This window comes from Mobula hypostoma, chromosome 25 (genome assembly GCF_963921235.1).
Source record: "Mobula hypostoma chromosome 25, sMobHyp1.1, whole genome shotgun sequence".
NCBI lineage: Eukaryota > Metazoa > Chordata > Chondrichthyes > Myliobatiformes > Myliobatidae > Mobula > Mobula hypostoma.
The window spans coordinates 46902723-46926574 of record NC_086121.1 but is presented as its reverse complement, the minus strand read 5'-3'; the positions used below and the strand labels follow the sequence as shown (position 1 = coordinate 46926574).

The 23852-nt window shown below is 44.8% G+C and overlaps 1 protein-coding gene across 1 annotated transcript in view; it reads left to right on the top strand.

Annotated features, from left to right (window-relative positions):
* The first annotated feature begins 3630 nt into the window (after positions 1-3630).
* The window catches only part of LOC134337960 (complement C1q subcomponent subunit C-like), a 38773-nt gene continuing 18551 nt past the window's right edge, over positions 3631-23852 (top strand). The window contains exons 1-2 of the mRNA XM_063033404.1: positions 3631-3724; positions 17681-17848. Of these exons, the coding sequence (XP_062889474.1) occupies positions 17686-17848 (163 nt within the window). The 5' untranslated portion in view covers positions 3631-3724; positions 17681-17685. The remainder of the gene's footprint in view (positions 3725-17680; positions 17849-23852) is intronic.

Sequence of the window (23852 nt, the reverse complement as noted above, 5' to 3'; positions counted from 1 at the left end):
CAAAGGCAAGTGGTCTGTCTTGTTTCTGCTGTCCTTGATTTATTCAAATTCACTGATTTGTAGACTGTGGTTCTTTCTGGTCAAGAGCTTTTCCCCTGAGCTTTAGTAATACTAGAACTTGAGTTCGTAGGTTTAGAGAGAAATATTTAAGGAGAACTTGAGGAGGAAATTCTTTGCTCAGTGCATGGTATCAGTGTGTATCAAGTTGCCAGTGAAGTCAGATCAAGTCAAGCTTATTGCCATTTAACTATGTACATGTATATAACGCATTATAACGTATATAACCATATAATTTATATAGAAACGGCCCAACATTTCTCTAAACCGGGGTGTAAAGCACAGCGGTACACATAACACATGATAATTTATGAAGGTAATGATAATCACATATAAATGACAAACTGAAGTGCATTAATATTGAATATTGTAAGGTATAGAACAGCTTAACCAGTGTGGTGGATGCAGGTTCAATTGCCAGATTTAAGAGAAGTTTGGATAGGTACATAGATCAGAGGGATATGGAAGACTGTGGTTTGGGTGTATGTAGATGGGACTAGGTAGGAAAACAGGTTGATACAAACTGTTTAGGTTGAAGGGCCTATTTCTGTGCTGTAGTGCTCTATTACTGTATCACTCTGACTCCACATCTACTTCTTCCTTTGCTGGCTTGCTTCATATGTCCACCACCCTTTATGTGAAAAACTTGCTCTTCAGGCCCTCCTCTTCGATCCCTCGTATCGTAAACCTTTGCCCTTTAGTTTCCAACTCTCCAACCCGGGATAAAAGATAGCGATCATTCAAGTGTGCGGGGATCTGTATAGTTGATATAAAGTCATGGAGTTACATAAAAGCGCATAACGGGCCCTTTAACCCAGGAGTCCCCAACCTTTTTTGCACTGTGGACCGGTTTCATATTGACAATATTCTTGCAGACCGGCCGACCCCGGGGCGGGGGGGGGGGCGCGGGGATAGGGTTGCCAACGGACAAGAGTAGAGCCAAGTACGTTGTTTACACAGAGAGACTACAATGACCATGAAGCCTTGCACGGGCACCAGTGCGCATGCATGCGTGTACGTACTGATTTTTCCACAAAATGTTTTTGGCGATTCTGTTCGGGGGGGCGGGGGGTGTTAATCACGACCAGAATATAGGTGATAATTGGCTAATACACTCAATTTCGTTTCTAAAAGGGTTTATCTAACGAATTTAATATTAATTACACAGCGCATATTTTCCTCGCATGAATATAGCGATAAGTCAATTATCAGGGGAGGACAGGGGAGCTTGAAGTACGTGTTGAACGAACATCCAGTAGAAGTGGTAGAGGCAGGTTCGATATTATCATTAAAAGAAAAATTGGATAGATATATGGACAGGAAAGGAATGGAGGGTTCTGGGCTGAGTGCAGGTTGGTGGGACTAGGTGAGAGTAACGTTCGGCACGGACTAGAAGGGCAGAGATGGCCTGTTTCCGTGCTGTAATTGTTATATGGTTATATCAGTAAGTCAATAGCATCATAACATTTTAAGTAATGTTTGGATATTAAACACACAGCACATATTTTCCCCGTATGAACATATAAAATCATTGCAACACACCAATATTGTTGAACCAGTGGGAGCCCTGGGCTTGTTTCCCTGCAACAAGTCCTATTGAGGGGTGACTGGAGACAGCGATACTCGAAGGGGGTTCCTTATGTACAGTCTATTCCGCAATTTGGTTTTCGTTGCATTCATTGAAGAGATATGTTGGAAATGGAAGCATCGTTTTCAGTGCCTTCATGGCTATCTCAGGATATTTAGCCTTGACTTTGGATCCAGAATGCCGGCAGAGATGTTATGTCAAACATACTTTTCAGCCTGCCGTCATTTGCAAGCTGGAGGAGTTGATCTCCTTCCCACGTTGACATGGATGGCGCGCGGGTAATGACCTCGCATGCGTAATGGCTCAACAGTGGGCATGACAAGGCATGGGGAAAGGTGCAGCTGACTCCTATCGCCAAATCATATCGTTTCCTCGCGGCCCAGTAGCGCATGCTTTGTGTTGGTTGAGGACCGCTGCTTTAACCCACCATATCGACACTGAACTTTTTGCCCATCTATGCCAACCTATTTACCCCCATTAAGTTCATATTTTCAGGAAACTTGTAGAAATGGCAGCTTCTGTAATAATTGAGCTGAGAATAGAATTTTTATTTGGAGATGATTCTGAACTTCAGTGACAACTTGAGATGTGGCTTGGCACAAGAGGTCCACAAAAGATGCCATTTCATTAGCTCTGCACTCATTCTTGAAACATCTCAACAGCAAAGAAACATACTTCAGCATGGATTAGAAGGGCCGAGATGGCCTGTTTCTGTGCTGTAATTGTTATATGGTTATATGGTTACTTCAGTATGCTCTTTATTGACTACAGCTAGGCATTCAGTACTATCATTCCTTCAAAACTAATCAATAAGACCTTGGGCTCAATACCTCCTTGTGTAATTGGATCCTTGATATCCTCACTTACAGACTCCAATCAGCTTGGATTGGCATCAACATCTCCTCCACAATCTCCTTCAGGCTGTGAGCTTAGCCCCTTACTCTACTCACTTTACAGTGGTGACTATGGCTAAGCACAGCTCCAAAATTCAAGTTTGCTGTTGACACCACTGTTGTAGATCGAATCAAAGATAGTGATGAATCACCATGTAGGAGGGTGAATGAAGGTCTGGCTGAGTGGTGCCACAGCAACAAACTCTTACTCAGTGTCAGCAAGACCAAGAAGCTGATTATTGATTTCAGGAGACGGAAAATGGAGATCTACGAATCAGTCCTTATTGGAAGATCAGAGGTGGAGAGGGTCAGCAACTTTAAATTCCTCAGTGTTTTTTCAGAGGACCTGTCCTGGGCCCAGAATGTGTGCAAATATGAAGAAAGCACAGCAGTGCCTCTACTTCCATAAGAATTTGCAAAGATTCAGCATAACATCTAAAACTCTGACAAACTTCTAGAGATGTGTGGTGGAGGGTATATTGACAGGCTGTATCACAGCCTGGTATGGAAACATCAATGCCCTTGAATGGAAAATCCTACAGAAAGCAGTGGATACAGCCCTGTACATCAGGGGTAAATTCCTCCCCACCAATGAGCACATCTACATGCTCCATCGCTGAACTGTTCTGGCAACCTACGGACTCACTTTCAAAGACTCTTCATCTCATGTTTTGGATGCTTATTGCTTATTTATTTGTTATTATTATTAGTTTTTCTTTCTTCTTTCTTTTTGTACTAGCACAGATTGTTGTCTTTCGCACATTTCTGCCCTGTTGATACAGTCTAGTTTGGGTATTGGATTTATTGAGTATGCCTGCAAGAAATTGAATATCAGTGACATACATGTACTTTGGTAATAAATTTTCTTTGAACTCTGAATTTATTGATTAGATTTCAATGACATTTAAGGAATCAGAATAAGGTACAGGCCTCAAATTATAGGAGAAATATTTAGTTCCAAATCTCACAAAATCAATAACTTAATTTACTTAACCAACCCTACTTGTGGGACGACTTGGCAACCAATGTTCATCAACAACTACTTGGCTCAGCTTTGCCTTCATGTCGATGGGAATTCTGGATCAAGTTGTGCAACAAATGAGTCACCTCCCCTCTCCCTCTCGGCAGCAGCTTGTCATGAGTGCTTCCACTTCTGTTTTCTTTACAGTAAGGACTTCTTCTTAAGGTAAGTTCTCATCTCTCCAAGAACAGTTCATTGGAAAATATATGCAGTTATATTGTAAGAAATGTGCAGATGTGTGAACAGAATCTCTGAGTTTAGACTGTTTTGCTTCATTTCTTGTAAGCTAGAAAGCACCCAAAGAATTTAAGAGAGTAGTGTTACAAGGGATCTAGCTTCAGCAGTCTGTTCAAACTTTGGTCCACTTCTGTAATCTCACTTTTTCAAGTTTCAAGATTCAAGGTTGTTTAATGTCATTCCAGTACACAAGTGTAAACAGACAAAATAATTCTTACTCCGGATCCAATGCAGCACAAAAAAAAACACAATAAAGATAAAGAACACAATAACAATAAAAAATACAATAATGGTGGTCCTGGCATGAAAGCATCTCTTAATGATGAAATTGTATAATTCAGCATGCCATGAATCACTATTGAAAGTGGAATGAATATAACCTGATAATTTTAATGAAGTATTAATGATTAAGTATTTACAGATAATGTCAATTTTGAACTGGTTTTGAAACTGTTAACTAAAATTCTATGTAAAATGCACTGCCTGAGTCAGTGGTGGAGGCAGATACACCAGTGAAGTTTAAGAGACCACTGGACAGGTATATGGAGGAATTTAAGGTGGGGGTTATATGGGAGGCAGGGTTTAAGGGTCTGCACAACATTGTGGGCCAAAGGGCCTGTACTGTGCTGTACTATTCTATGTTCTATCCATGTTTTGCTTATGTAGCTTTTAACTCCTTTTAAACCATTCGAGTCAATGTAAAGGGATAGTTACAAATCTGATGTGAAATGCCAGTGGTGTGACGAGATATGTGAAAACTCTATGGGATGAAGTGACTCTTGGGCAGGGCTGCATGATGTTCAGTCCACTGAAGTCAATAGAGACAGCCGCCCATCAACACTATTTGTTTTCCATTTCTGTTCAGAGTGGAGTCGCTTGAAACAATCACGATCAATAGTAGAACATCAGAACCAGATGCTGGAAAGGCCATTCTGCACCTGTTCATACTAGGGACAGAGCTTTTATCTTAGTGTGATCTTCCTGAACTTGTCATACGGAGGGTGACTGGGGGAACAGACCCAAGTGCAAGACACAGACACTGAAGTACTAGGGACAGAACTAGGACACAGGGTAAGGGCAAGGACATGGATATGTAAACCGGGAACCAGGAACAGAACTGCACAAGAGAGCTAGGAGCCCGGGCTTGGACTTCGAGCCAGAGACTGGACAAGGATCCAGTACCTGGGTCTTGCCTCTGGCTCGAACCCCAGAACTAGGCAAGGATGAGGCTTGGCTGGCAGGCAGAATGAGGCTGGAGTCTTCAGGCTTGAGGCTAGAGACTAGAGGCGAGGCTAGGCAGGAGGCTGGAGCCTTCAAGTTTGAGGCTAGAGACTTGAGGCGAGGCTTGGCAGGAGGCAGGAGGCTGGAGTCTTCAGGCTTGAGGCTAGAGACGAGATGAGGCTTGGCAGGAGGCTAGAGGCTGGAGACTTGAGGTGAAGCTTGGCAGGAGGCAGGAGGCTGGAGTCTTCAGGCTTGAAGCTAGAGGCTAGAGACTTGAGGCAAGGCTTGGCAGGAGGCTAGAGGCTGGAGACGAGGTGAGGCTTGGCAGGAGGCTGGAGTTTTCAGGCTTGAGGATAGAGGCTAGAGACTTGAGATGAGGCTTGGCAGGAGGCTAGAGTCTTCAGGCTTGAGGCTGGAGGCTAGTGACTTGAGATGAGGCTTGGCAGGAGGCTAGAGACTTGAGGCGAGGCTCGGCAGGAGGCTGGAGACTTGAGGCGAGGCTTGGCAGGAGGCTGGAGTCTTCAGGCTTGAGGCTAGAGACTTGGGGCGAGGCTCCTCCTGGGCAGGGCGCGGATCACCACCCAACAGAGGCAAGGGACAGGAAGAGACAGAACCAACCGCAGGTAACGGCAAGACGGCCTGGCTTACCCAACAGAGGCAAGGGTTAGGAAGGGACAGAACTGACTGTAGGTAACAGCAATATGGCCTGGCTTACCCGACGGAGGCAGAGGACAGGAAGAGAGGTAGGTACAGGGTGGCTCCAGGACAAGACTGCAAGACAATGCAAGGCTTCAGGCAATGCAAGGCAAGACAGAACTTCAGGCGAGGCGAGAGTTACCGGCAAGACAAGGCAGGGCTTCAGGTGAGGAAACAGAAGGCAAAGGAAGGGATACAAGGAGTAAGGACAAGAACAACCCAGCAGCCACGCCCTGGTCTCTGAAGGTATTTATGCAGCCAACCCCAACGAGCATCAGCTGACTCAATTAGAGCTCAACAAGAACAGAAACAGGGTAGACAGGAAAACCTGGAGCAAGGGTCGATGGACCAGACCATGAACCGGAATACGGACTTCACGGACCGGACCATGACGGAACTACCCCAGATTCCTTCAGTCCCTTAATAACCAAAAATCTGTTGATCTCTTTCACTCTTGTTTTAAAACTTAGTGTCTGTTCCTCCAAAGCATCCTATCCATCTGTGCCTTGAATATGAACTGCAAAGGATCTTCAACACACTTTTGATAGACAGTTCCAAAGATCCATCATCCTGTGAGAGAAGATGTTCTTTCCCATTGCAGTCAGTCAGCCCCATATTTTGAGATGAGATCTTCTGGTTTTGACAGGAAAAATATCACTCCTACATCCACTCTGTCAGGCCCTGTACACATTTTAGCATGATCTCTTCTCCCAGATGCTGTCTAACCTGTTGAGCTTTCTGGTATTTTCTATTTTTATTTCAGATTTCTAATATTTGCTGTTCTTCTTGTATTCCCATTGAAATGGTGTATGCTTCTATGATTTCTATGCCAATTAAAAAAATAGTGCAGGTACGTAAGAGGTTCTGAAGATGCTGGAAATCTTGAACTGGAGAAGCAAATCAGGCATCATCAATGGAGGAAAATAAACAGTCCAAGGGTCTTAGCCTGAAATATCTGCTGTTTATTTCCCTTCAAAAGTTTCTGAGTTCCTCCAGCATTTTGTATATGTTGCCCAAGAACTACAGATATGGAATCTGTACTTGAATTGACAAAGTTTGGGAAGATATGCACTGAAAGTGGGCAAGTAGATTAGTATAGATGGACATGGTGAGCATGTTCATGGTGGGTCAGAGAATCTGTTTTTGTACTCTACAATTCAATGACTCAATGGCATACTGTACAGAGACATTTAGTATGGATGAGGAAACCTTGGAAAACATGGACAACTTCCCACACCTCTGTAGCCATGTGCAGGAATAACAAGAGAACTTTTGTTCCATCATATAACAAAATAACAAACAGTTGGTATATTGTAAATGTTTTTCATCTTAGGCAGTTCATTGGGATCAAAGATAACATTTTTGTGAGCATTGAGTACCAATGAGACCAACACAGGGCCTGCTAAATCTAAGTCCTCTGCTGATGGACAGGATGAACCCATTTGTGATGTAGGTCCCTGAATTCACAGCTTGCACAGGGCTCCCGTGTACTCACAGCGCGTGGCTACAAAGTGCCAATAATGAAAGAACAAATGCTCTTTCTCTGCTTGAGGTGGCTATGGCAATCGCTTGTACTTCCAGTGAATATGTTGTGGACATGGCATTTTGAGCACTTTGCCACTTCTTGAGATATTTGCTTGTAGCAGGTCTTTAGGATATTGAAGAAACCTGAGTTCAGTCTCTCTGGTGGTCTCTATACTTCGTGCCACTGATCTTCTCAAAAGGCTGTGCTGGTGCTTTGAGAGTGATAATGAATTTCACCATTAATGTCTGATGTTGTCAAGATGCAGCTTTGGATATGTGGGAAGGGATTCATGTTCCCCAGGGTTTCATCATCAATCTGATTGTCTCGGGGCAGTGTGCCATTAAGTCACTGAATTGTACAGCAGAGAAATGGACACACTGACCAACCAGTGAGCATGCCAATATTTTTGCTCATCTACACTAATCTCATTCGCCCATTTCAGGTCTGGATCCTCACACACATTGTTATTCAGATACCCATCTGAATGTGGTGAATCTGATTTCCCCACCTACTCTGGCCTTGTGTTTTGACATCAGCCATTCCCTGTGTATCAAAACTCTCCCCTCAAATCCCTTCAATTCTCCCTCCTCTCACCTTAAATCTATGCCTTCTTGTTTTTGATACTTCCACACAGGGAAATGATTCTGCCCATGTACCCTTCCCATTTGATACTTCCACACAGGGAAATGATTCTGCCCATGTACCCTTCCCATTTGATACTTCCACACAGGGAAATGATTCTGCCCATGTACCCTGTAATGTACCATTACAGCTACAGAAAAGGTGGATAATGTAGCAGGATCCTCTTTTGAGTCAGTATGGGTGGAAGTCAGGAACAGGAAGGGAGCAGTTACTCTTTTGGGAGTATTCTCTGGGCCCCCTGGTAGCAGCAGAGATACCGAGGAACAGATTGGAAGGCAGATTTTGGAAAGTGCAAAAATAACAGGGTTGTTATCATGGGTGACTTTAACTTCCCTAATATTGATTGGCACCTGATTAGTTCCAAGGGCTTAGATGAGGCAGAGTTTGTTAAGTGGGTCCAGGACAGATTCCTGTCACAGTATGTGGACAGGCCGACTAGGGGGAATGCCATACTAGATCTAGTACTAGGTAATGACCCGGGTCAGATCACAGATCTCTCAGGGGTGAGCATCTGGGGGACAGTGATCACCACTCCCTGGCCTTTAACATGATCATGGAAAAGGATAGAGTCAGAGAGGACAGAAACATTTTTAATTAGGGAAGGGCAAATTATGAGGCTATAAGGCTAGAACTTGAAAGTGTGAATGGGGATCATGTTTTTGCAAGGAAATGTACTATGGACATGTGGTCGATGTTTAGAGATCTCTTGCAGCATGTTAGGAATAAATTTGTCCCAGTGAGGAAGATAAAGAATGGTAGGGTGAAGGTGACAAGTGAGGTGGAAAATCTAGTCAGGTAGAAGAAGGCAGCATACATGAGGTTTAGGAAGCAGGGATCAGATGGGTCTATTGAGGAATATAGGGAAGCAAGAAAGGAGCTTAAGAAGGGGCTGAGAAAAGCAAGAAGGGGGCATGAGAAGGCCTTGGCGAGTAAGGTAAACAAAAACCCCAAGGCATTCTTCAATTATGTGACAAAAAAAAGGATGACAGGAGTGAAGGTAGGACCGATTAGAAATAAAGGTGGGAAGATGTGCCTGGAGGCTGTGGAAGTGGGCGAGGTTCTCAATGAATACTTCTCTTCGGTATTCACCAATGAGAGGGAACGCTGATGGTGAGGACAATATGAGTGAGGTTGATGTTCTGGAGCATGTTGATATTAAGGGAGAGGAGGTGTTGGAGTTGTTAAAATACATTAGGACGGATAAGTCCCCGGGGCCTGACAGAATATTCCCCAGGCTGCTCCACTAGGCGAGGGAAGAGATTGCTGAGCCTCTGGCTGGGATCTTTATGTCCTCATTGTCCACGGGAATGGTACCGGAGGATTGGAAGGAGGTGAATGTTGTCCCCTTGTTCAAAAAAGTTAGTAGGGATAGTCCGGGTAATTATAGACCAGTGAGCCTTACATCTGCGGTGGGAAAGTTGTTGGAAAAGATTCTTAGAGATGGGATCTCTGGGCATTTAGAGAATCATGTTCTGATCAGGGACAGTCAGCATGGCTTTGTGAAGGGCAGATCGTGTCTAACAAGCCTGATAGAGTTCTTTGAGGAGGTGACCAGGCATATAGATGAGGGGTAGTGCAGTGGATGTGATCTATATGGATTTTAGTAAGGCATTTGACAAGGTTCCACACAGTAGGCTTATTCAGAAAGTCAGAAGCCATGGGATCCAGGAAAGTTTGGCCAGGTGGATTCAGAATTGGCTTGCCTGCAGAAGGCAGAGGGTCATGGTGGAGGGAGTACATTCAGATTGGAGGATTGTGACTAGTGGTGTCCCACAAGGATCTGCTCTGGGACCTCTACTTTTTGTGATTTTTATTAACGACCTGGATGTCGGGGTAGAAGGGTGGGTTGGCAAGTTTGCAGACGACACAAAGGTTGGTGGTGTTGTAGATAGTGTAGAGGATTGTCAAAGATTGCAGAGAGACATTGATAGGATGCAGAAGTGGGCTGAGAAGTGGCAGATGGAATTCAAACCGGAGAAGTGTGAGGTGGTACACTTTGGAAGGACAACTCCAAGGCAGAGTACAAAGTAAATGGCAGGATACTTGGTAGTGTGGAGGAGCAGAAGGATCTAGGGATACATGCCCACAGATCCCTGAAAGTTGCCTCACATGTGGATAGGGTAGTTAAGAAAGCTTATGGGGTGTTAGCTTTCATAAGTCGAGGGATAGAGTTTAAGAGTCGCGATGTAATGATGTAGCTCTATAATACTCTGGTTTGGCCACACTTGGAGTACTATGTCCAGTTCTCGTCACCTCACTATAGGAAGGATGTGGAAGCATTGGAAAGGGTACAGAGGAGATTTACCAGGATGCTGCCTGGTTTAGAGAGTATGCATTATGATCAGAGATTAAGGGAGCTAGGGCTTTACTCTTTGGAGAGAAGGAGGATAAGAGGAGACATGATAGAGGTGTACAAGATAATAAGAAGAATATATAGAGTGGATAGCCAGCGCCTCTCCCCCGAGGCACCACTGCTCAATACAAGAGGACATGGCTTTAAGGTAAGGGGTCGGAAGTTCAAGGGGGGTATTAGAGGAAGGTTTTTTACTCTGAGAATGGTTGGTGTGTGGAATGCACTGCCTGAGTCAGTGGTGGAGGCAGATACACTCGTGAAGTTTAAGAGACTGCTAGACAGGTATATGGAGGAATTTAAGGTGGGGGGTTATATGGGAGGCAGGGTTTGAGGGTCAGCACAACATTGTGGGCCGAAGGGCCTATACTGTGCTGTACTACTCTATTCTATTGTATTCTATATAGGGAAATGATTTTGCCCATATACTCTTTCCATTTGATATTTCCACGTAGGGAAATGATTCTGCCATCTACCCTTTCCGTTTGATACTGTCATGGTCCAGTCCATGAAGTCCGCATTCCTGTTCACGGTCTGGTCCGTGGACTCAGGACTCCGGGTCTTCCAGCTGTCCCTCGTTTGATTGAGTTAAGCATAGGCACCTGATTCCCATCGTTGGGCTTGGAATATAAGTAGCCTTGGGGGTTGCGTGTGAGCTGCTGGTTTGTCTTGTTAGTCCCCTGCGAGCAATCTGCTGATGGAAGGCTGGTGAAGCCATTCGTGATCTCTAGTCCTGGTTGGAGGACCAGGACCACTGCTTCATGCAGCCTTGCTGTCGGTAGTCGGAGCTGTCTTTGCAGTATGTATTCGGCTGTTTCCTGGGCCAGCTGAGTGGCTGCCAGCCACTCCGAGCTAGGTAGGGATCCGGCTGTTTCCATAGCCTGCTGAGGTTGCTGGCCGAACTGAGACTCAGAGCTTCCCCAGAGCTGAGATGGAACTGTCTATCGTTCTTTGGTGTTCATCTCTTCTTGTCCTCGCCTCCATGGGGTAAGCCAGGCCATTTTACTGTTGCCCTGCGGGGGGAATCTGTCTTGTCCTCGCCTCTGTTGGGTAAGTCCGGCCGTTCTGCCATTACCTGACGGAGGGACTTGCCCCACCTTGGTGTGGAAATGAAGTTGAGTCCCGGCTTGTCTCAGGATATGTCCCGGCTCTATGTCTATGCTCTGTCCTGTCTCATGTTAGTGTTGTGTTAAAGATGAGTCCCGGCTTGTCCGAGGATAAGTGCCGGCACTATGTTGATGTTCGGTTCCCAGTCTGTCTCTGAGCTCCAAGAACCCAAGCCTCGAGGACCCCGCAGCCAAGCTCCAAGACCCGAAGCCTCGAGGACCCCGCAGCCAAGCTCCAAGACCCGAAGCCTCAAGGACCCCGCAGCCAAGCTCCAAGACCCGAAGCCTCGAGGACCCCGCAGCCAAGCTCCAAGACCCGAAGCCTCGAGGACCCCGCAGCCAAGCTCCAAGACCCGAAGCCTCGAGGACCCCGCAGCCAAGCTCCAAGACCCGAAGCCTCGAGGACCCCGCAGCCAAGCTCCAAGACCCGAAGCCTCGAGGACCCCGCAGCCAAGCTCCAAGACCCGAAGCCTCGAGGACCCCGCAGCCAAGCTCCAAGACCCGAAGCCTCGAGGACCCCGCAGCCAAGCTCCAAGACCCGAAGCCTCGAGGACCCCGCAGCCAAGCTCCAAGACCCGAAGCCTCGAGGACCCCGCAGCCAAGCTCCAAGACCCGAAGCCTCGAGGACCCCGCAGCCAAGCTCCAAGACCCGAAGCCTCGAGGACCCCGCAGCCAAGCTCCAAGACCCGAAGCCTCGAGGACCCCGCAGCCAAGCTCCAAGAATCCAAGCCTCGAGGATTCCAAGCCAAGCTCAAGACCCAGCACCCAAGACCCCAGCCTGCAGCCAAGCTCAAGACCTAAGACCCCAGCCTCAAGCCTCAAGAGCAAAGACCCCAGCCTGTCTCCAAGCTCAGGCTTCTAGACCTCAGCCACGTCCTGTCCTGAAGCCATGTCATGTCCTTGCCTGGTTCCAGGGGCCAATCTCGAGGCAAGACCCAGGTTCTGGGTCCTTGTCCGGTCTCGGGCTCGGAGTCCAAGCTTTGTCTCCTAGTCCATGGTTCCTAGTCCTGGTCCTTCTTTTCCTAGCCCAAGTCTGTGTTCTTGTCCCTGCTCCTTGCCTGTATCCTGTCACATCCCTAACCCAGTCAAGTCCTGTTCCTTGTACTTTAGTGTCTGTGTCTTGCATTTGAATCCGTTCCCAGCACCCCATTGTGACAGATACTTCCACATGGGATTGATTCTGCCCATGTACCCTTTCCATTTGAAACTTCCATATAGAGGAAATGATCCTCCTATGTACCCTTCCCATTTGATACTCCCACATGGGAAAATGATTCTGCCCATGTACCCTTTCCATTTGATACTTCTGCACAGGGAAATGACTCTGCCCGTGTTTCCTTTCTGTTTGATACTTTGACACAGGAAAATGATTCTGCCCATGTACCCTTTCCATTTGATACATCCACACGGAAATGACTCTGCCCAGGTACTCTTGCAGGTACAATTTGATATACCTCAGATCAGTCTGGTACCTCCTCGTCTCCAGGGCAAAACAAACCATACCTTTTTAAATATTCCCCATCACTAAAGGCCACCAATCCAACCAACATCCTGGTGAGTCTCCTCTACACTCACTCCAGCACAATTACATTTTTAAAAGTTTCCCAATTCTCTAACTTCTCACTACTTTTTGCTCTATTCTTTCGCTTCTAAGTCTTCTCCTTGGTTTTATGTCGGTTTGGACCTCACTTGTTAGCCACAGTTGTGTTGTACTGCCTTAAAATACTTATTTGGTATGATATATGTCTGGAATGTATGTATATCCTGCGCTTTCCAAATGTGGAAAATTACTAGTCACTGGCAGCCAACCAAAAAGTTGCCCTTAATATTCCCACTCTGCCTATCTGCCTGTGCTTTTGATACAATGTGTATCCTTGGATGTTAAGCTGCCAGCTACAATGTTCTTTCAGCCATTATTCAGTGATGCCCACAACACCATACATGCTATTCTGTAATTTCATCAGCCTTATTTTGTATACTGCATGCATTCAAGTATAACGCCTTTAGTCATGTATTCAGCTTTTTTGATTTTGTCTGGCTTTTACATTGCAACTCATACCATTGAATGTAATTTTGCCCTTTCATCAGCCTGGCCTTTCCTTGATAGCAGTCTCACTACATATTGCATCTGGTTGCAAACCAACTACCCCACCCTTGGCATTATCACTTTGGTTTTTACCCTCTGCTAAATTATTTTTAACCTTCCCAAACAGCTCTAGCAAACCTGCCCACAAGGATAATAGTCTCCTTCAGGTTCAGGTGTATCCCATCCCTTTTGTACAGGTCATGCTTTCCGCAGAAGAGATCCCAATGATCCATAAATCTGAAACACTGTTCCCTGCACCCGTTCCTCAGCCACACAGACATCTGCCAAATCATACCATTCTTACCCTCACTGGTGCATAGCACAGGCAGCAATTGAGAGGTTACTACCCTGGAGGTCCTGTTTTTCAGCTTTCTCCCTAGCTAGCTAAAATCTCTCTTCAGGACCTCCTCACCCTTCCTATCTATGTCATTGGTACCAATGTGCACAAGATTTCTGGCTGGTCACCCTTCCCCCTTTAGAATAGTGTGAACCTGATCCAAGTCATCCCTGACCCTGGCACCTGGGAGGCAACATTCCATCCAGTTGACTCTATTGCCCTCACATTGTCTCTCTGTTTTTCTGACTACAGAATCTCCTATCATCAGTCAGCCCTCTTCACCTCTGTTCTCTTCTAAGGTACAATGTCATATACAGTACTCTAATAGTAAGGATATAAATGCAACAGGTTAGCACTGAATAAACACACATGTACACAGAACTAGGATAATAGGATCAATCAAGCTCTACCGCAGTCTAGGGGTAAAATGTTCAATCACAAGTGACAGAGTTCAGTTTAGTTCAGTTCGCAGCAATTGTTGTTGTGCCGTTGAAGAGAGAGAGTGCGAATGCTGATATTCAAAATCTGATTCAACAGACCTTTGATATTTCTCGCAGTTAGCTTTCGGGCGAGCCCTTTGTAATGTCTTCTGAGGTCACCGACTGTGACCCCTCCATTTTCAGATACGATCGTTCCTCTGCGGTGAACCCGGCACCCAGGCAGGGGTGGACACACACACCAGGTTCCCGCCGACCGAATCTTTCCACCCTGTGCGTCTATGGCTGGTCCCGTGACTAGCCCTCCAAAACTCCTACCGACTTTTGGGGGCGCACTGCTTCCAGGGTCTCGATACCTCGTGGTGTCTCGTGTGGTGTCTGTTGCCTTAGCAAACCCGTCCCTTTTTATCCCCCTGTTGGGGTATCGCCTGTCCATCACTTCAAACAGTTCAGGTTCAAAGTAAACCAGTCTTGACAATACCCAGACCGGTGTCTCCTTCCGTTAATCTCTCTCATCTCTTCATTAACATTTCCAAATGCTGCTCCATTGTCTTACTTATCTCTCTCCTGAAGGCAGGTGGCAGATCAACTGTTGATCCCACTGGTGATAGCACAGGACAGTCAACATCTTAGTCTATGTGTACTTTCGTCACACTGCCCATTTCCTTTCCTTCTCCTAACAGTCACTCAGTTACCTGCCCCCTGCAATTTACCTCCCTGCAGCTCCTATCTATCACTTCCTCATTCTCCCTTATGAACTGCATTACCTTTCACTTGTCAGGACTAAATTTCATCTGCATCATCTGCTAATGCTTTGCTCAAGTTTCCATTTGATCTACCTCCTGCTGTAGCATTAGAAACCTTCCTCACTATCCACAACACCACCAATTTTCACATCATCTACAAACTTACCAAACATATGTCCTCCATGCACATCACGAACAACAACGCTCCCAGCACAAGTCCCTATGGTGCACCATTGATCACAGCATCCCAACAAGAAGGAAATATCCTTTCACCACCACCATCTTGTAGAGTGCAAGGCACATCCTTATGTGTACTTCATTACATCCTACATGTACATCCTTACATGTGCTCAGCCTCTGCAAGTGTCACCTAAACACTGTTGGTCAAACGTCCAAGGGTTATTGCAAACTAACAGTGAGATGGAAATTTGCTGAAGGTATCTTGAACCCAAGATGAGTTATTTCCCATATTCTCTCCATAAACTATCTTGACATTTAACATTTTCCTAATTCTGTGACTGGTAAGAAAATTGAGGTTTACTATTGGGCAAATGAATATTGCTCATGAGCTGCTGCTACAGAATCAATTATAGCATCATGATTACAAACCCAAGACACCTGAAGGATCATAGTAGAGTATTTACAGCTTCGAACAGATCATAAAAATCTTCAGCTGTTCTTATGCCCTTAAAGCTTAGAACATGACTGTTTGAGTCAATGTGTTAATAAAGGATTATCACTGCTGCTTGGGATGTTCCTTGCCCTTGTCAACCTTGTCACAAGATGCTGACTCTGATGGATGTGCATCAGAATCCAGAGTGTAAACTGGTTTGAGTTAATGGTGCAGTAGTCATTCAGGCAGAGAGGGATGGTTGCATTGGCAGAACTGGATGATGACCTTCTTCCAGGGATGGGCACATCTTCTTAAGATATGTGGAAGATTGCAAATGTCACTCCACTCTTTAAGAAGGGAAGAAGGCAAAAGAAAGGAAATTATAGGCCAGTTAGCCCAAACTCAGTGATTGAGAAAGTGTTGGAGTCCATTATTAAGGATGAGGTTTTGGGATACTGAGAGACTAATAATAAAATAAGTCAAATTCAGCATGGTTTCTGTTAAGGGAAATCTTGCTTGACAAATCCGTTAGAATTCTTCAAGGAAGTAACAAGCAGGGTGGGCAAAGGAGAGGCAGTGGATGTCAATCACTTGGATTTTCAGAAGGCATTTGATAACGTGCCACATATGAGGCTGCTTAACAAGATAAAGTCCTATGGTGTTACGGGAAAGATACTGGCATGGATAGAGGGATGGCTGATAGGCAGGAGGCAGTGAGTGGGAACAAAGGGGGCCTTTTCTGGTTGGCTGCCAGAGACTAGTGGTGTTCCTTATGGGTCACTACTTTTCATATTATTTGTCAATAATTTGGATAATGGAATTGATGGCTTTGTGACAAAGTTTGCGGATGATATGAAGATAGGTGGAGGGTTAGGTAGTGCTGAGGAAGCAACACGATTGCAGCAGGACTTAGACAAATTGGAAGAATGGGCAAAAAAATGGCAGATGGAATGCAGTGTTGGGAAATGTATGATAATGCATTTTGGTGAAAAGAATAATAGTGCGGACTATTTTTAAATGTTGAGAAGATTCAAGCATCAGAGGTGCAGAGGAAATTAGGAGTCCTCGTGCAAGACTCCCAGAAGGTTAATTTACAGGTTGAGTCTGTGGTAAAGAAGGCAAATACAATGTTGGCATTTATTTCAAGGGAAATAGAATATAAAAACAAGGGTATAATGCTGGGGCTTTATAAGACATTAGTCAGGGCGCACTTGGAGTATTGTCAACAGATTTGGGCCCCATGTCTCAGAAAGGATTTGTTATCATTGGTGAGAGTCCAGAGGAGGTTCATCAGGATAATTCCAGAAATGAAGGGTTAACATATGAAGAGAGTTTGGGAACTTTGGGCCTGTACTCACTGGAATTTAGAAGAATGCAAGGGGAAATCTCATTGAAACCTACCAAATGTTGAAAGGACTAGTTAAGGTGGATGTGGTTTCTGTGGTGGGGGTATCCAGAACTAGAGGAGTGAAGCCAGACAGTAGTGAATCTGTGGAATGCTCTGTCACAGACTGAGGTGGAATCCAAGCCCGTGGATATACTTCAGGCAGAAGCTGACAGTTTCCTGGGTCTGAGTGGGTCCGGGATCAGCCATGATGGAATGGTGGAGCAGACTCGATGGGCTGAATGGCCTAATTCTGCTCCTATGTCTTATGTGTGTGTGAAAGGGTGCTATTCTTTTCCCATCAGCCCTCCACATCCTTAAACTGGCTGTTTCTCAGATGATCAAATCAGAAATTAAAAGATGACTGTCAAGTTCAGAAACTCACTTCCCATGCGTCCATTGTTCTTTTTGTGATCCACTCGAGTTTAATATTCTGTCTTACACAATCAAAAATCCTGCTTCCTTTCAAAGGGATACTTGCTTTTGGGCTCAAGTTCTGTCCCCATTTTCTGAATTATACCACAACAGGACAGCTCCAACACTCCATACAATTCCAAGATTTGAAGATATAGACTGCTGTGCCTGAGCTGTTGATTCACTTCAGAAAGGGCAGCAGTTGCTTCAGTGCAATGCATGTTCATATGGAGATGTCAATATGTATGTTCCAAGCAGGTATGTTCATCTGCAGGACTATGAATGCTAACTTTTATGTGATGCCATGTGTTTTCCTGTGCTGTGCAGGCGCAATGGAGTGTGTTGGGCTGATGCTGTTCCTGCTGCTGGCACAAGCTGCTGTTGCTGATACAATTGAGTGCCGTGCACCTAAAGGCCAGGATGGTAAACCTGGCAATCCAGGCCCACGTGGCAGAGATGGCAGACGTGGAGATGACGGTGACACAGGCGATCCAGGTAACATGCAGCTTCAGTTACAAAATACACACATCATACAGCAAGGATGGGCTGTAATAGCAATATGCTAACTGTTACCATTAGACCATAAGACATAGGAACACAATTAGGCCATTTGGTCCATTCTGTCTGTTCCACCATTCAATCATGGCTGATCCTTTTTTCTGCTCCTCAGCCCCACTCTTCGCCCTTCTCCCTGTAACCATTGCTGTGTCCAGTCAAGAACCTATCAAGCTCTGCCTTAAATACACCCAAAGATCTAGCCTCAACAGCTGCCTGTGGTAATAAATTCCACAAATTCACCACCCTCTGGCTAAAGAAATTTCTCTACATCTCTAGTTTGAAATGGATGCCTCTCTATCCTGAGGCTGTACCCTCTTGCCCTAGACTCCCCCACCAGGGGAAACATCCTTTCCACATCTACTCTGTCGGCCTTTCAACATTCGAAAGGTTTCAATGAGATTCCTCCTTATCCTTCTAAATTTCGGCGAGTACAGACCCAGAGCTCTCAAACATTCCTCATGCGATAACCCCTTTGTTCCCGGAATCATCCTTGTGAAAATCCTCTCCAGTGCCTTTTCTTCGATGAGGAGCCTAAAATTGTTCACAATATTCAAGGTGAGGCCTCACCAGTGCCCATTCTCCTAATCTGTCTAAGTCCTTCTGCAGCCTTCCCTTTTCCTCAACACAACCTGTCCCTCCACCAATCTTTGTACCATCTGCAAACTTGGCCACAAATCCATTCTATCCCATCATCTAAATCATTGATCTACAGCATAAAAAGAAGTCCCAACACTGACCCCTGCGGAACACCACCTAGACACTGGCAGCCAACCAGAAAAGGATCACTTTATTCTCACTTGCTGACTCCTACCAATCAGCCATGCCAGTAACTTTCCTCAAATACCATGGGCTCTTAACTTAGTAAGCAGCCTCATGTGTGGCACCTTGTCAAAGGCCTTCTGAAAGTCCAAGTACATAACATCCACTTCATCCCCTTTATCTATTCTACTTGTAATCTCCTCAAAGAATTCCAACGGGTTTGTCAGGTAAGATTTTCCCTTAAGGAAACCATTGCAACTTTGTCTTACCTTGTCCTGTGTCACCAAGTACTCCATAACCTCATACTTAACAATTGACTCCAACATCTTCCCAACCATTGAGGTCAGGCTAACTGGTCTATAATTTCATTTCTGCTGCCTTCCTCCTTTCTTAAAGACATTTGCAGTTTTCCATTCCTCTGGCACCATGCCAAAGTCCAATGATTTTGAAAAATTATTATGATGCCTCCACAATCTCTACTGCTATCTCTTTCAGAATCCAAGGGTACAGTTCATATGGTCTGGGTGACTTGTGTACCTTTGATCTTTCAGCTTTTTGAGCATCTTTTCCCTTGTAATTGCAACTGCACCCACTTCTCTTCCCTCATACTCTTCAGCATCTGGCACACTGCTTATGTCATCAACAGTGAAGACTGATGCAAAATACCCATTTAGTTCATCTGTCATCTCCTTGGCTCCTGTTATTATTTCTCCGGTCTCATTTTCTAGCAGTTCCATATCCACTCTCATCTCTTTTGTTCGTTTTACATACTTGAAAAATCTTTAACTGTCCACTTTTGATATTGTTTGTGAGCTTGCTTTCATATTTCATCTTTTCCTAATGAGTCTTTTAGTTGCTCTCTGTAGGCTTTTTAAAGCTTCTGCTTCCTCTATCTTCCCACTAATTTTTGTCTTGTTGCATACCCTCTCTTTTACTTTTTCCTTAGCTTTGACTTTCCTTGTCAGCCACAGTTGCACTATTTTGCTATTTGAGTATTTGTATTTGGAATACATCCATCTCATTTTTCCCAGAAACTCACACTGTAATTTCCTTTACTCCACTGAAATACTGCTATATCAGACTTTACTTTCTTCCTGTCAAATTTCAAGTTGAACTCATTCATATTGTGATCACTGTCTCCCAAGATTCTTTTACCTTAAGCTCCCTAATCACCTCTGCACCTCTGGTTGATTACATAACACCCACTCCGATAAAGCTGATCCCCTAGTAGGCTCATGACAAACTGCTCTAAAAAGCCACCTTGTAGGCATTCAACAAACTCACTCTCTTGAAATCCAATACCAACCTGATTTTCCCAATCGACCTGCATATTGAAATCTCCCATAAATATCATAACATTGCCTTTTGACATGCCTTTTCTATTTCCTGTTGTAATAGCAGCTACAGCTACTGTATATAACTGTCATCAGGGTCCTTTTACTTTGCAGTTTTTTAACTCAACCCACGAAGTTTCAATATCTTCTGATTTTATGTCACATATTTCGAGTGATTTGATGCCATTCTTTACCAGTGGAGCCACGCCACCCCCTCTGTCTACCTTCCTATCCCTCTGATACAAAGCGTAACCTTAGACATTCAGCTCCCAACTACAACTATCCTTCAGCCACGATTCAGTGATGGCCACAACATCATACCTGACAATCTATAACAATGCAACAAGATCATCCACCTTATTTACTATACTCTGTGCACTGAGAAAAAAACATATTGAGTATTTGCTACCCTTTTTGATTCTGCATCCCTAATGCACTGATACTCACCCTGCTGGCTGGAATTTTATCCTGCCCTTCCTGACAGTCTGACTGCACGCCATCTTTGCCTTTTTTTTTACCATCCGTCCTATCCTGAGTCCCTTCACTCTAGTTTTCACCCCCTTGCCAAATTAGTTTAAACTCTCCCCAACAGCTCCAACAAACCTGCCCGCAAGAATGTTGGTCCCCCTTGGGTTCAGGTGCAACTTGTCACTTTTGTACAGGTCATACCTCCCCCATAAAAGATCCCAGTGATCCAAGAACCTGAAGCTATGCCCCCTGAACCAGCTTCTCAGCCACACATTTATCTGCCGAATCATCAAATATAGCTAATTCCCTAGTAGGCTCAACAACAAACTGCTCTAAAAAGCTATCTCTTAGGCATTCAACAAACTTACTCTCTTGAGATCCGTTACCAACCTGATTTTCCCAATCGACCTGCATGTTAAAATCTCCCATGATTACCATAACATTGACCTTTAGATTTGCTTTTTCTATTTCCTGTTGTAATCTGTGGTCCACCTCCCAGCCACTGCTGGGAGGCCTGTATATAACTGCCATCAAAGTCCTTTTACCCTTGCAGTTTCTTAACTCAACCCACAAGGTTTCAACATCTGATCCTATATCACATTTTTCTACCAACTTGATGCCATTCCGTACCAGTAGAGCCACACCACCCCCTCTGCCTACCTTCCTATCCCTCTGATATAATGTGTAACCTTGGACATTCAGCTCCCAACTACAACTATCCTTCAGCCATGATTCAGTGATGGCCACAACTTCATACCTGGTAATACTGCAACAAAATCGTGCACCTTATTTCTTATACTACGTGCATTTAGATACAACACCTTGAGTACCGTATTTGCTGTCCTTTCTGATTCTGCATCGGTAATGATTTGATACTCAGCCTGTTGGCTACAACTAAGTCCTATCATCTGCCTGTCCTTCCTGACAGTCTGACTGCACACTATCTTTACATTTTTACCATCCATCCTATCCTGAGTCCCTTCACTCCAGTTCCCACCCTGCTGCCAAACCCTCCCCAATAGCTCTAACGAACTTGCCCATGAGAATATTGGTCCCCTTCAGGTTCAGGTACAACCTGTCACTTTTGAACAGGTCATACCTCCCCCATAAAAGATCCCAATGATCCAAAAACCTGATGCTATGACCCCAGCACCAGTTTCTCAGCCACACATTTATCTGCCAAATCATCCTGTTTCTACCCTTACTGCCGCGTGGCACAGGCAGCAATCCAGAGATTGCTATCCAGGAGATCCTGCTTCTCAGCTTTTTGCCTAGCTCTCTATATTCTCTTTTCAGGAGCTCTTTGCTTTTTGTTCCTATGTCATGGGTACCGATATGTACCAAGACACCCAGCTGCTCTCCCTCCCTCTCCAAAATGCTGTGGACATGATCCGAAACATCCCTGACCCTGGTAACTGCTATTCGGGTATTCTGTTCATGTCCACAGTATCTCCTGTCTGTTCCCTGACTACTGATTCCCTATTACTACCACTCCCCTCTTCTTCTTCTTTTCTTCTGCACCATGAACCCATGCTCACTCCCCATGTCTCATCTACATCATATTTTGAATGTGGAACCCTGAGCATTGCTGTGCTTACCATAGTATCATTCATATTTTTTTTCCAAAAGTCGATTTCAGAGCTCAGTTAGAAACCGTACAAACCATAGAAACTACAGCACAGAAACAGGCCTTTTGGCCCTTCTTGGCTTTGCCGAACCATTTTCTGCCTAGTCCCACTGACCTGCACACGGACCATATCCCTCCATACACCTCCCATCCATGTATCTGTCCAATTTATTTTTAAATGTTAAAAAAGAACCCGCATTTACCACCTCATCTGGCAGCTCATTCCATACTCCCACCACTCTCCGTGTGAAGAAGCTCCCCCTAATGTTCCCTTTAAACTTTTCCCCCCTCACCCTTAACCCATGTCCTCTGATTTTTTTCTCCCCTTGCCTCAGTGGAAAAAGCCTGCTTGCATTCACTCTATCTATACCCATCATAATTTTATATACCTCTATCAATTCTCCCCTCATTCTTCTACGCTCCAGGGAATAAAGTCCTAACCTATTCAACCTTTCTCTGTAACTGAGTTTCTCAAGTCCCGGCAACATCCTTGTAAACCTTCTCTGCACTCTTTCAACCTTATTTATATCCTTCCTGTAATTTGGTGACCAAAACTGAACACAATACTCCAGATTCGGCCTCACCAATGCCTTATACAACCCCATCATAACCTTCCAGCTCTTATACTCAATACTTCGATTAATAAAGGCCAATGTACCAAAAGCTCTCTTTATGACCCTATCTGCCTGTGATGCCACTTTTAGGGAATTTTGTATCTGTATTCCCAGATCCCTCTGTTCCACTGCACTCCTCAGTGCCTTACCATTAACCCTGTATGTTCTACCTTGGTTTGTCCTTCCAACGTGCAATACCTCACACTTGTCTGTATTAAACTCCATCTGCCATTTTTCATCCCATTTTTCCAGCTGGTCCAAGTCCCTCCGCAGGCTCTGAAAACCTTCCTCACTGTCTACTACACCTCCAATCTTTGTATCATCAGCAAATTTGCTGATCCAATTTACCACATTATCATCCAGATCATTGATATAGATGACAAATAACAATGGACCCAGTACTGATCCCTGTGGCACACCACTAGTCACAGGCCTCCACTCAGAGAAGCAATTCTCTACCACCACTCTTTGGCTTCTTCCATTGAGCCAATGTCTAATCCAATTTACCACCTCTCCATGTATACTTGGCGGCTGAATTTTCCTAACTAACCTCCCATGCGGGACCTTGTCAAAGGCCTTACTGAAGTCCATGTAGACAATATCTACTGCCTTCTCTTCATCCACTTTCCTGGTAACCACCTCGAAAAACTCCAAAATATTAGTCAAACATGACCTACCATGCACAAAGCCATGTTGACTCTCCCTAATAAGTCCCTGTCTATCCAAATGCTTGTAGATTCTGTCTCTTAGTACTCCCTCCAATAACTTACCTACTACCGACGTTAAACTTACTGGCCTATAATTTCCCGGATTACTTTTCGATCCTTTTTTAAACGACGGAACAACATGAGCCACTTTCCAATCCTCCAGCACCTCACCTGTAGACATTTTAAATATTTCTGCCAGGGCCCCTGCAATTTCAACACTAGTCTCCTTCAACGTCCGAGGGAACACCCTGTCAGGTCCCCGGGATTTATCCACTTTAATTTTCCTCAAGACAGCAAGGACCTGCTCCTTTTCGATCTGTACGGTTTCCTTGATCTCACTACTTGTTTCCCTTAATTCCATAGACTTCATGCCAGTTTCCTTAGTAAATACAGACGCAAAAAACCTATTTAAGATCTCCCCCATTTCCTTTG